The sequence below is a fragment of the Miniopterus natalensis genome, chromosome 6 (genome assembly GCF_054644295.1).
Source record: "Miniopterus natalensis isolate mMinNat1 chromosome 6, mMinNat1.hap1, whole genome shotgun sequence".
In the NCBI taxonomy this organism is placed as follows: domain Eukaryota; kingdom Metazoa; phylum Chordata; class Mammalia; order Chiroptera; family Miniopteridae; genus Miniopterus; species Miniopterus natalensis.
This window is the reverse complement of record NC_142086.1, coordinates 62,794,794-62,808,058: the sequence shown is the minus strand read 5'-3', so window position 1 is coordinate 62,808,058 and position 13,265 is coordinate 62,794,794. Positions and strand designations below refer to the sequence as shown.

At 33.8% G+C, this 13,265-nt stretch overlaps 1 protein-coding gene across 5 annotated transcripts in view; it reads left to right on the top strand.

Annotated features, from left to right (window-relative positions):
* NLGN1 (neuroligin 1) overlaps positions 1-13,265 on the top strand; it is a 602,150-nt gene that overhangs the window by 571,584 nt on the left and 17,301 nt on the right. For 3 of the 5 annotated variants that reach the window (XM_087818315.1, XM_087818311.1, XM_087818313.1), the window contains one exon: positions 11,330-11,542. In XM_087818315.1, the coding sequence (XP_087674441.1) occupies positions 11,330-11,542 (213 nt within the window). The remainder of the gene's footprint in view (positions 1-11,329; positions 11,543-13,265) is intronic. The other 2 variants (XM_087818312.1, XM_087818314.1) reach the window with 1 other exon arrangement.

Sequence of the window (13,265 nt, the reverse complement as noted above, 5' to 3'; positions counted from 1 at the left end):
TCATGTATATTCATATAGAGATTCGTTTCACTTTTTTCTTGAATAGCTAATCACTTGGCAGCCAACATCCTACTGTGGCATTGCAGGTCAAATTAGCTGAAAAGGACAGTGACTTCAAGCTGGAAAATATAATGCTTAGTGAAAACTGCACCCAGGACAGGACCTCAGACTTGTCACCCAGACATGAAAGATTTATCTTCAATTACAATTCCAAGTTTAATGTGAGGGCACCCTGGGGGAAGGGGGAGATTCAGATCACTGCTTCTTCTAAATTGACCTTGTACTTGTTTCAGTATTTCCTCCGCTGTTGGACAGCATTCCATGACCCTCTGAGCTGAAGATCCATATTAGCGACTGCAGGAATTGCTGGGCCAGGAAAACTTCTGAACAATTCCTCTAGCTGAAGGCCAAGTTACATGAATAATTTCCTCCTTGGTGAGCCTTCAGTGGTTAACACAGCAATAGATTTGGGGCTTCAGGCAGCACTTCCTGTGGATTGCAGGGACCAATCTTGCCATGTTACATGGGCTTGAGTAGAACACAAAGGCAAATTAATTATTCCAATTTTCATTATTAGGTGGATTTACTGTTCACATCTAATTAAGACCTATCATATATCCCTTTCGCATTAGTAAATAAGATGACCCGAGGCTAACTGCTGATGCTGCTACATTGGAAGCTGGAATTAGTGCTTTGCCTCAGGACATTCCGGCTCCCTGTTCTAACGCCTTTCTGCACACTAGCTGCTGCTCCGTAATGCATACCATATGGCCCTAATTTAGGGTCCACAAGCTTGTCTTTTAAGAACCACTAATTGAAACTTCCCAGGAAAAGTTGGGTTTTTAAAGAATATCTTTCTGATTTAAAATTTGAGGGAGTGAGAAGTTTGGATTACCCTTCCAGTTTTATTGGAGATCTGTTTATTGGGAAGTAGCTTAGTGCAGTTTTCTTCATATTGCAGTTCTCACGACTTCTAACCTGAGACTTTTCTCAGTCGACATATGTTTCTAGATCATTTGTTTAGAACATTTACACCACTCTTGTTTTTGCCTTTGCATTTAACTATTATGCCCATAAAAGTGGATAATTATATTAGATAAAACTAAACCTAGTACCTTTAGTAGGTCCATCTTGTGGTTAGTTTCTCCTTAGTAATTGTGTCTACATAATGTATGAATGGTGCCAGATTTTTCTGGTATTTGTAAACATAAAATAGTCCAACTATATCTGTATTTAGGCTGTGCATGAAAAGAAATTATTAACGAATTCTCTCTTGATATATGTGTGTATACACACACGCACACACACACACACACACATATATATATATTCCAGGAAAAATGGTTATATATATATATATATATATATATAAAACCATTTTTCTTGGAATCAAAAGTACTTAGAATTAGACAGTTTTAAGTCCATAAGCATTTACTGTACACTTGCTATACGTATGGCACTATACTCCATCTGGGAACAGGATCAAATAAATAATAACAGTTCAGTGTGAGTGCATACTTACACAAGAGTGTCTAGAGTAAACTGGGCATTTAGAGAAAGGTGGACTAATTGTGTCTGAGGTTCTCCCAACACCAACATTTGAACTGAAACCTGGAGATTAAGTAGAAGTTGCTCATTTAAACAAACCAAAGAGTAGTGGTCCATTGCAGAGAAGAATCAGTGGATGAGAGTGATGAAATGATAAAATTAGACAGGTTCCCCTCAATGTGATGACTCGAGTATTTTTATGGCTTTTGAGATTTAAAGATAATATTTGAGATTATTATAGTACTTGAGCCTACTCTTGAACAGAAGACTTTTATTCTAAAATTACAGAAGTGGTTCTAATGCATTGAGAATAGTGTATATTAGTATTCTTCTATCCCCTGGGTATTTTGACAATCAAGGGAAAGGCCAGTTCATTTATCTACATGTGTCATCAGGCAAGAGAGCATAGTGATAGAAACCCTACTAGGAAGTTCATTCATTTGTTATTTATTTATTATACGGAATATTATTCAATGGTAATTAAGTGTGAAGAACACAAAGATGTTCTCTGTTTAGGAAGATAGACCAATGCCCAAGTGACAATGCCATATGGAAGGAGCTCAGATAGAGGTAAGTAAAGGTTTGGGTGTTAAAGCACCCTGTGTACACCTTTCCTGTCTTTTACAGTTTCCAAAGTGTATTTGAAGTGCTGAAAGAAGGATTTGTTCCTCTGCCCCCATCACTGACTTTATTTTATTCTAGTGGCATCATCTAGGTTACTCATATTGACATGCTCATTCCATAATTCAAAGACATTAAGTTATTAAAAATATTTTTAGCTAGGCTGAGTTATAGTTTTGTTATTGCTGTCTGTTTTTGGTGTGTTGTTTGGTGTGTGTATGTGTGTCTGTGTGTGCACAGTGACGTGTTGGTACTTGTCTATGTAGTGTTTGTGAGATTATTTAGTGTTGTTCCAGATCAGTGTTTTTACCTCATTGCATACTACTTTTTCACAAATGAGATATCCTTGTACTCCAAAATTCAGGAATAAACTTCTTTTCTGCTTTTTATAATATTAACTTTTTGTAATTTTCTCTAACTACCTTTTATAATCTTAATTAATTTACTTTTATTAAATTACTTTGTAAGTTTAATTAATTTTATAATTATTAAAAAAAATTAAATTGCTTTATACATGAAAAGCAATTCAAAAATTTTAACTATTTAAAAAATTTAACCAGAGCGAAGATCAAGACCCAAATATTAGAAGTTTCTTGCAAAAGTGCTATTTTTTTATTGTACCAAAAAGAAGTAAAGATGTGTTGAAAGATGATGAGACCACGTCAAAATGGCATAGAAGGCAGCTTGGAGAGACTCCCACTGGCTAAATATGGGACAATTTGAGCGCTGAGATTATAACTCCTGGAATAAATTCGAGAACCCATGAGTTCATAACAATATGAATGAATGAATGAATGAATGAATGAATGAATGAATGAATGAATGAAGAATGCAAACTGAGGATAAGAGAAAGTTTTTTCTTACTACCAATTTCAACTTATAATAGAATAATTGCTAAAGTTAATATTTGCTTCACATAAGAATCATGAACAGATGCTTAAATTAGTGGAGGGAAGCATGATTAAAAGTAGGACATTTACATAGTCTAAACATAATCTGTCTACTTTATGTTTATTCATGTAAAGGAAAAATAGTAACTTAATAGTGGAGAAACCTGGAAATTACCACCTTAACTAAATGGGACAAATCAACATGGGGTGCCTCCTGTTATGCTGCATTGAGATGAACACAGCATTATTTCTAAGACCTTTCTGTCCAAAATTCATAGCCTGAAAAAATATAATTATGAGAAATATTTTTAAAACTCTAATTAAGGGACATTCTGCACAATAACTGACCTGTAGTCCTCAAAAAAAAAAAAAAGCCAAGATCAAGAAAAACAAAGAAAGATCAACAAACTGTTAAAAATTAAGGAGATTAAATAGAAAACTAAGTGCAACATGTAATTTCAGAATTGATAGGTAGGAGAAGGAGAGAGAGAAAGGGAGGGAGGAAAGAAGAAAAAATGTTAATATGTGGGAAATCTGGGTTAAGGGCATATAGTAATTTTTGTACTATTCTGGAAAATTTCTGTAATACTGAAAGCATTAAAAAATAAAACACTTTATTTCTGGGCTCTCTATTGTGTTCCATTGACCTATATGCCTGTCTTTATGCCAGTATCATGCTGTTTTGATTACTATGGCCTTGTAGTATAGTTTGATATGAGGTTCCTCCAACTTTGTTCTTCTTTATCAAGATTGCTGTGGTTATTTGGGGTCTTTTGTGGTTTCCTATAAAATTTTGGAGTATTTGTTCTAGTTCTGTGAAATATGTAATTGGTATTTTGATGAGAATTGCATTGAATCTATAGATTGCTTTGGATAGCATGGACATTTTACCAATGTTCATTCTTACTATCCATGACCAGGGTATGTATCTGCTTCCATTTATTTATAGTTTCTTCAATTTCTGTTTTCAGTGTCTTATAATATTCTGAGTAAAGGTCTTTTACCTCCTTGGTTAAACTTATTCCTAGGTATTTCTTTTTTTTTTTTTTTTTTTTTGATGCAATTGTAAATGGAATTGTTTCCTCAATTTCAGTTTCAATTAATATTTAACAAAAGAGGGAAGAACATACAATGGGGTAAAGACAGTGTAATCAATAAATGGTGTTGAGAAAATTGGACAGATAAATGCATAAATTTTAATTGTTGGTCCCTGTGTGGTAACAGAATTGTAATGTACTGATGCCAGCCTTCCTTCAGCAAACCTGTGTAGAATGGCCATTGTGGAGTAGGCACACAATCCAGAGAAAATAAAGACTATGAACAAGTTATAAATACCATTTATAAATTACAAAATGCACACACAGACATTCACATTATAATGAGGTCATATAAAAAAGACCAAAATATGCATTAGATAGTTAGAATTTATAGGATTTTTATAGTCATTATTGTTCCTGAAGCTATATAGCAGTTCTGAACTATACAATTTCTGGCTTTTCCAAATGGCAGCCATTGTGGCTCTCTCAATGTCAAGTGTTGAAGTAAATTATGCATTTAAATCTTCAGACACATTCCTGCATAATCAGAACAATTAGAAATGAACAATATGATTTCCTTAAATAGCCTTTTTAGAAGGGAGAGTTCTCCCTTTTCCCTTCTTTGTGAGAGCAGTTATTCAGAAAGCACAGGAATTTTGTCAGTTTTCATATTAGGTTTATTGTCCAGATTGAAGTAGACAAGAAGTACACAATAGCTTAGTCCAGGGAATGTTAGATAAGCTTTTTTTTTTTTTTTTGACATGCAGACCAAGAAGTATGAACATTAGCAGCCTTAGGTTGGGCTGGAGAATAAAAGCTTGATGTGGAAGCTGGGTCTGGGCTTCCTTTTTCCCCAGTATCTTGGACCACTCCTGAAATGGGAATAATAAGCGTAATTCAGAGTAAAGCACATCACGGTTATTTTCTCTCCTTGACTATCCATATTCAGAAGAAACTGGTTAAAATAAATATTTTAGTTCCATTAGGAAGGAGTCACAAATGCCTCCATGTCCAGCTGTCAGGAACCAGAAGCTGTGGCCAGGAATTCAGTTTGATCTTCCTGAAGATGAGACATTAAAAAGCAAATTATCTCCAAATAAATAAATATTCCAAAATATATTTTGAAAGTAGCAACAAGTTATATGTTAAAAGATCAGCCTCCCTGGCCAGAGTGTCTCAGTGGTTAGAGCTCCAGTCCATGCACCAAAGAGTCCAGAGTTCATTTGATTCAAGGTCAAAGGCATGTACCTGGTTGTAGGTTTGATCCCAGCCCCAGTCCTACTGTGCGCAGGAGGCAACCAATTGATTCCTCTCTCTCACATTGTGGTTTCTCTCTCTGTCCCTCCTTCCCTTCCTTCCACTCCCACTAAAAATCAATGGGGAAAAAATACCCTTGGGCAAGGATTAACAAAAACAATCAAAATTAAATTAAATTTGAAAAAAAGAAAAAAAAATATCAGCCTCACTCCAGAGGAAGTTTTTGCCAGAGGATACTACAAGGAATGTAAACAGTAGCTCTCAAGAGAACACAACAGTAGGGAAACTAGCTAGAGGTGATAGGTAATCAAACAGTATTGTGTGTGTTCTTTTTTCTTGTGTAGACCCCCGTTTTTCAGTTTGGGAAATTTTAAACCACTATATTTTAAACAATCTTGACTTAGAAAGAAAAAAGGAAAACTATCCAATTATGTCTTATATGAGGATTTTATTTTGATATTGCAATGTCTCCCCATTAGAACAGAATAATTTTCAAAAGCAAGCTTGGTGACAGACTTGAAGGTAGTACTTGTTTGCTGGAAGGTTGGAGGTTGAGTGACTAGTAGAAGGATTTCACACGTCTGAAAGCGGAGGACCTAGAGTAAGTCAGTGACATGAGTGGAAAGCAGGAGACGGGGGCAGAACGTAAGGCAAAACCAATTGGACATAGCAACTAAGAAGACAGAGTAAGCACATGGGATTTCCAGTTGCATTTTCAGTTCAGAGGATTTGAGGTATTAATCCCACAGTTTTAAATCCTTTTATGTTGAAGATGCAAAATCCTTAATGAGTTATTTTCTGATCTATATTCCCAAGTTCCCAGAAGAATGCCTCAGTGTCACGTATTCAAAGTGTCGTGTCTGCAAGGCTGGCTCTTTAATGTTCAATATGGTCTCTATCTTGAACTACTTATCAGTTTGACTACAGTAATTTGTATTCAGACAACAGCATTGATGAACACAAAATATTTCTTTCCTACTTCTTTATGTATAGCATGAACTACATAGTGTGGAATTATATATATGTGTGTGTGTGTGTGTGTGTGTATTCTACTTTAAACTTCCAGAAATTAAACACTATAAACATATTTATTCATATGTCTCTCCTTTCCCCAAAAGGAAAGCACAACTACACCATTGAATCACTGATATCTTAAATTTCTGACCTTCTAGATGTCATCTCAAATGTAAACAGTCTATATTGTTCCTACTCTCAATTTCTTCCTTGAATACATGTAGACCTTATTGTTCCTACTGAGAAGCACCCTTCTGTCTTTTTGTTTTACATTCTAAAGACATTGCCCATAAGTTTGTGTGTAAGGGAGCTGATTATAGATTGAATCAAACAATAAGCAGCAGGGCTGCTGCCAGACAACTTCATTTAGCTGCTTCCCTTCAAGTCTGCCTATCACAGAGCAATCTGAGTTCTGTGGATATCAGTAACCCAAGCCATACTTTGGTCACAATATTTATATGTCTTTATTTATTTTCTCTTTATTTAATTTATTTGATTTTTCCATCCTAACATTTCTCTCTGATACCTGGAAGTTATCCTAGTTGCTAGGTCTAGTAAACATCAAATGGAGGTCAAACCTGCTCAGTATTTAATCAGATCAGTACAACTATTCCATGCAGAACAATAATTGAAGGTTTTTTTTTAATAGAATAAATTTTTAAGTGTAAAGAATGGTACTAAATAAAAACTTTTAACACATAGTTGAGTGACAATTGTAGTGGATATATGAGCTGGTGAAATCATTCTTGGCATAATAGTAGTTATAAATTTTTAAAGTTTAATCCTAAATTCAAATGAAACATTTTTTCAAGGTTTTATATTTGAGTCAAGTAAATTAAATAGTTGATTTTTTTCAGAAAAATTTTGCTGCTTCCCTCCCCACATATTGCGCACACACACCCCAAAAAAGGAGAAGAGCTTGTTGCTTGTTTTTATAATCATTATTGTTCTATCTTACAAAAATAATGTGTCAGTGTGTTAGGATATTAATTAGTCACACACTCTAGATTACAACTGAAGACCAGGAAAGGCCAGATAAAGTGAATGATGATCTTTAAGAATAATTTAAGTGACATTAGGGGAAAATCTTTTCCGAAGTAATTATGAAGGCTGAGCAATACTCTTAGATCTTTGCAAAACTGAGTTTTGCATTGGCTGGACTATAGTTGAGCAGTAAACTTCCAACTATAGTGATCTGAAATGATTCTGCTGTTAAGAACACTGAACCTAACAATTTAAAAACAGAAGCTTAAATGAATAAATTCTTTCATTGGATGACAAAGTAGTATATAAAAATGCTGCCAATGCACATTATTTGGGTAATTAGCAAACTATGTCTCATCTGAGTCAGCGATTTATTTAACTTCTCTCATTTTGTATTCTTAGGTGAGCTACAGTTTTGTTTAAATATAGCATCAGAAATCAACAAATTCGTGCAAACATGTAGTATCAATTTATCAGGTCTAAAGAAATACGATTTGGTTGGCTGGCTGGCCTTAGTAAAAACAACAACTACTATTTTTCCCCATATAAAATTCATAGTGGCTCTCTGCCTTCAATTTATTTTAGTTGAAAAGATAGATAAATAGATGAAAGATAGATGATAGATGGTAGATAGATGATAGATAAATATAGATAGATATTGATAGAAAATGATAGATGATAGATGATGATAGATAGATGATAGATAGGTAGATAGATAGATGATAGATAGATAGATAGATAGATAGATAGATAGATAGATAGATAGATAGATAGATAGATGATAGATAATGGATGGATAGATGATAGATAGATAGATAGATGATAGATAGATAGATGATAGATAGATAGATAGATAGATAGATAGATAGATAGATAGATAGATGATAGATAGATAGATAGATAGATAGATAGATAGATAGATAGATAGATAGATGATAGATAGATAGATGATGATGATAGATAGATAGATGATAGATAGATAGATGATAGATAGATAGATAGATAGATAGATAGATAGATAGATAGATAGATAGATAGATAGATAGATGATAACAGACAGATAATCTACATCAAACACATGACATAGAAATCCAGAATAAGGGCAATTCAATTCAGTATTGAAGAGTAAAACTAGAGCTTGACAGAGTAGCTTGCACATTAAAAGCTTAGGGCATCATCTTTTACTCAATGATTTGCTTTGCTTTCCATGCAATGACTTAACAATAGAATTTTGGAATCCAGTTAGTTTTGTTTAAAATTTTTCTTGGAGATACTACAAGATTTCTTTAAATTATATATAAAGTAGAAGTTGCTGTTCAGAGAACTGACATGTTTTCATAGAAGTCTTATATAAACAGAAAACTATTTGACCAATCTACCAGAATGGTTATAAATTGGTGCTACTAAAACTGGAATTATAAAGGGGATACTCTCCAGTTAATGTAGAGACAAATAATCTCATCACGTTGCTTCCCTACATGTTCCATATTGAATGATTATTTTATTAGTAAGTCAATTTTGTATGGATGTAGAGATTTATTTGAATGAAACTGGAGCTATTCAATATTATTTCAAGAGGAATTAAATACAAATCCTGGGTTTTGTCCTGAGTGGCATAAGCTATAGTCAGCAATCAAATTTCAATATGAATATATTTGTGACATAGAATTATAGGTAATAAGCTACCCATTCTTCCATTCATTATCTCTCTAACACACACTCGCACACACACTCATGCTCCCTTTATTCTTCAAGAGCCCTTCTATCTAATGCACAGCAATCTCTCCATAATGCTGTTTTCGGGGTTTGTGCCAGCAAGCAAGCCGTAAGTTTTCTTCAGGAGCTTAAGTTAATGGTTAGGTTTTACACCAAAATTCACTTAATAGCAAATAAAGTTAAAAGAGTTCCTGCCATCTTTTTGTATTGCATTTTAATATGTTCTTATTTATATGACTCTTGAGTATTTGAAAGCGATTTTATTTAAAAAGGCCTCATGACAATTTCCTTAAATCGTTATGTAGATTCAGTAAAAGAGAATGCATATGACCAGAAGGCGATCTTTACTTGGAGCCTACTTTTTAAAAGTCAGCCTCTGTCTGGAGGATAATTTAATATTTTCAGGTTTATATACACACGCATACAAACATACACACATGCACATATACAGGCACACAATAGAGATTGTGTGTTTTTTTCTTAGAATTTTATTCTTGTAGGAAGAAAAACTAATCATCTGCATTTCTTCATATTTTTCAAAATCTATTGCTTGCTATAATGATCCTAAAGAATTTCTTGTCCATATGTTTATTGTGGGTATAGAATGATTTTACTCAATTGATAGGTACTGTTATTACAGTCTAGTTTTCACAAATATAATTGTGAATTAGATTTTTACAAATTGCATAAAATAAGTTTTACCACAAAATTGACCTATTATTTTGATTTTCTATAATGGATCTGCAATAAGAAATAAATTTAATTTGTAAAAATTAGTTTTATAAACTTGTTGAGTTTGGAAATTATATGCCTTAATATAATCAATTTATATGTAATATATTTCTAAATATTTTCTACATAATATATAGTGTATAAAATGGAATACACTATGAAATACTTTCTACATTTTTACCAAATTTATACTAAATGCAAAAATATATTAGAGTAGGTGTTTATTTTACTAGTTCTAACAAACAGTATAAAAGCTATTGTCAGCAAAATGAAAGAATGTATTTAAAGTATTATAAAAATAATAGATTTGACTCTTCTCTCTGTAACTTCAACACATGGTAAGTCCTCACATAATGTCATCCATAGGTGCTGTGACTTTTACTGAAATGGTGTATAACAAAACCAATTTTACCACAGACTAATTAATATAAACCAGAGTTAAGTTCCTATGACACCTCGCTATTATAATGACATTGCATGAATCGAGGTTATTTGAGGACTTGCTACTGCATAAGAAAGTCATTCAGCTGTTACTGCCACAGTATTTTTTCTGTCTCCCTTTTTTCAGTTGCCTTTGCCACTCTGTCAATTCAGACCCCTATAACCTCTCCCCACCCCATTCTTTCTATCGTGTGATGTACGTTTCTCCTCATCAGATTCACTACAAAGAAGGGCTTTAAACATTCCAGAAATATGAATCAGAACTTTTCAAAAATCTTCAATTATTCTACACTTTTTTACTTTTTTTATTGTAGATACTATTACAGATGTCTCCATTTTTCCCCCTTTGCCCACCTCCACCCAGCCCTTGCCCCACCTTCCCTCTGGCCATCACCACAGTGCTGTCTGTGTCTATAGGTTATGCATGTATGTTCTTCAGTTAATCCCTTCACCTTCATTATACAGTTTTCTAATTGTGCAAATCTCCTCAGTTTAAGCATTTGATGTATTCCAAAATGTGGTATAAAATTACCTCCAGCACAGTGATTCTTTCCATGGACCATCATCAAAAAAAATGTGCATCTATATATACTTGCAAAGAGTTGCATCTGATTTTATGCACAAGTTTTAGAAAAATACATCTTCCCCACCCTCATCTCCTGCCACTCTGCTGCACATACTTTAAATTCCAACCATGTTAGACCATGAGCAACCTGAGGACTGACACAGTGTTTTATGGGAAAGCACATTCTCATATGTCCCGTGATACTATCCCAAATATCCCCACCAAGTAACTTGGCCTCCAGATGTCTCCCTTGAGGTCTTTCAGAATGTTTCATTCCCTTTATCTGCCCCTTGTTGCCTATTACCTGGATAACTTGGGGAAGATAAATGTCATTTTTCAAGTTTTAGTCTTTACTATTCTTCCTAAAGTAAATTCTTTTATTCTGGTGGGAAATAATTTTTTACTAAAGACCTTGTACTCAGCTTGATGAACACAAGCTTCAGTTGTACTTAAATTTAATGCTTATTTGATTCATGTCAAATCAAAAGGGTATTCTAAGGTGTCTTTTTATTTTGATTTTGTAGGTTTCTTGAGCACAGGAGATCAGGCTGCAAAAGGAAACTATGGACTCCTTGATCTCATACAGGCTTTAAGATGGACTAGTGAGAACATTGGATTCTTTGGTGGTGACCCCTTAAGAATCACTGTTTTTGGATCTGGCGCTGGGGGTTCATGTGTCAATCTGCTGACTTTATCCCATTATTCTGAAGGTAACCGTTGGAGCAATTCAACCAAAGGTATTATGCAGGTTGCAAATTTTGACAATTTTGGTGTCTGCATGCCACCACCATCAGTAGTATGTGATGCTCTGTGATATATTTATCTGTTCAAACTGAGTGTCAGGTTGAACTTGAATTCAATAACTGTTTAAAATTTTGTTTCTTCAGCTTTTGTATGCATGTTCAGATTTTTGTCAAACTCATTGTCTCCTGTGGAGCTGGGTAAGGATGCCCTTCCAAGCACACTTCAGAATAGTTAGCATCACAGTTACTTTTCTTTCCTCCAAAGGGTGATTTTGAGGAAAATCAAGAATGTTCACAGTTCTGTCATCTCTATTTATTCAGTAATCAAAATCAAAAACAAGGTTGTTCTTTTTTTTAATTTAAGGATTTTATATAATCTACTTTTAAGACAAAAGACATTTAAGACCCCTTGCTAGTAAGAAAGAAATAGTTATAAGCTAGTTTGTCTAGATATTAGAGTTTCGCTTGTCTGAGTAGAGAATAGATGTTTGATTATTTTGCATGCATGATCCAAAATTGTCAAAGCATTGAGGTCACCAGTAAAGTTTTTGATTTAAAAAAAATAGGTTTGAATTTGTGCTTTTTTCTATTTTCAACTCCACAAATGTTTTCCTCCGAAAAGCTGGGCAAAGCAGCATGGGAGCACTGAGGCTGCTTAAACCCATGAAACATTTTTCTTGTCTCCACTTTCTGGCCTTGACATCATTTTTAAGTGCCTGCCCAAAGCTCATTATGTTTTTTTATTGACTCTCATCTTACCATGAGTTTAGTCATTCGTTCAACTTATATTATTAACTTATATCCACAAGAACAGAAGTGTTTTATTGGAGAAGTTTGCAAAAGCAAATAGTTTCTCTCCATTAAACATACATAAAAGATAAAACGATAGAAAATAGACATCAACATAGGCTATCTTATATTTTATACCTTTTGTCATTTTATATATATTACGAAAGTATACATTGTCAAGTGTTCATGAAACATCTTAATTTATAAGACTGAGTTTTATGATATAAGCACCAAATATAGAATATTTCTGTCTGGTATCAAAGATATATTAATGTAGGATTTCAAGAGATCAGCCAGTAATTAAATGAGTATATGTACTTGGAGAATCATACATTATTATAGATCTAATTTATAAACATAGTTTCTATAGGATCTCATATGTAGTAGTAGAGTTCTGACTCCAGATGACAAAATGACACATATGAGAACATTTCCAACTGTATAGAGATTTGGTCTGTAATGAAATGGCCTATTTTGAAATAACAAACTGAGTTGTCATTGTTGTTTTTAATAGAACAGATTATATTGTTCTAACCTAAGGACTAAAGTAAGCCAATATTTATCTAGGTTAACATTAGATAATCTGTTCAGACTTCTTAGGGTCATTTGATTGCAAATGTTATTTCTTCCTAGGTTTTCTAAAACGTTTTGTAAATGTAAAGCAAAAATGGACACCAAAACCAGTTTCAGCCAGTATGAAACTAGCTAGCATTCTATGTAAAGAGATGAATCAATTAGTAGCATTGCCCTTTATCATCAGTGATGTAGGCAAGTGGTTATGCAAACAGTTGAAAATGCAGCATTCCTTCCCCCTCTGCAAGGAACTCTGTCCACAGCCAGCAACACAAATGGACTTATATTTGATCTAGTCCTAAGTCTATCTGCACAAAGCTGCCCAATTTGACCAGGAGATGCTTGGGAGATGTGT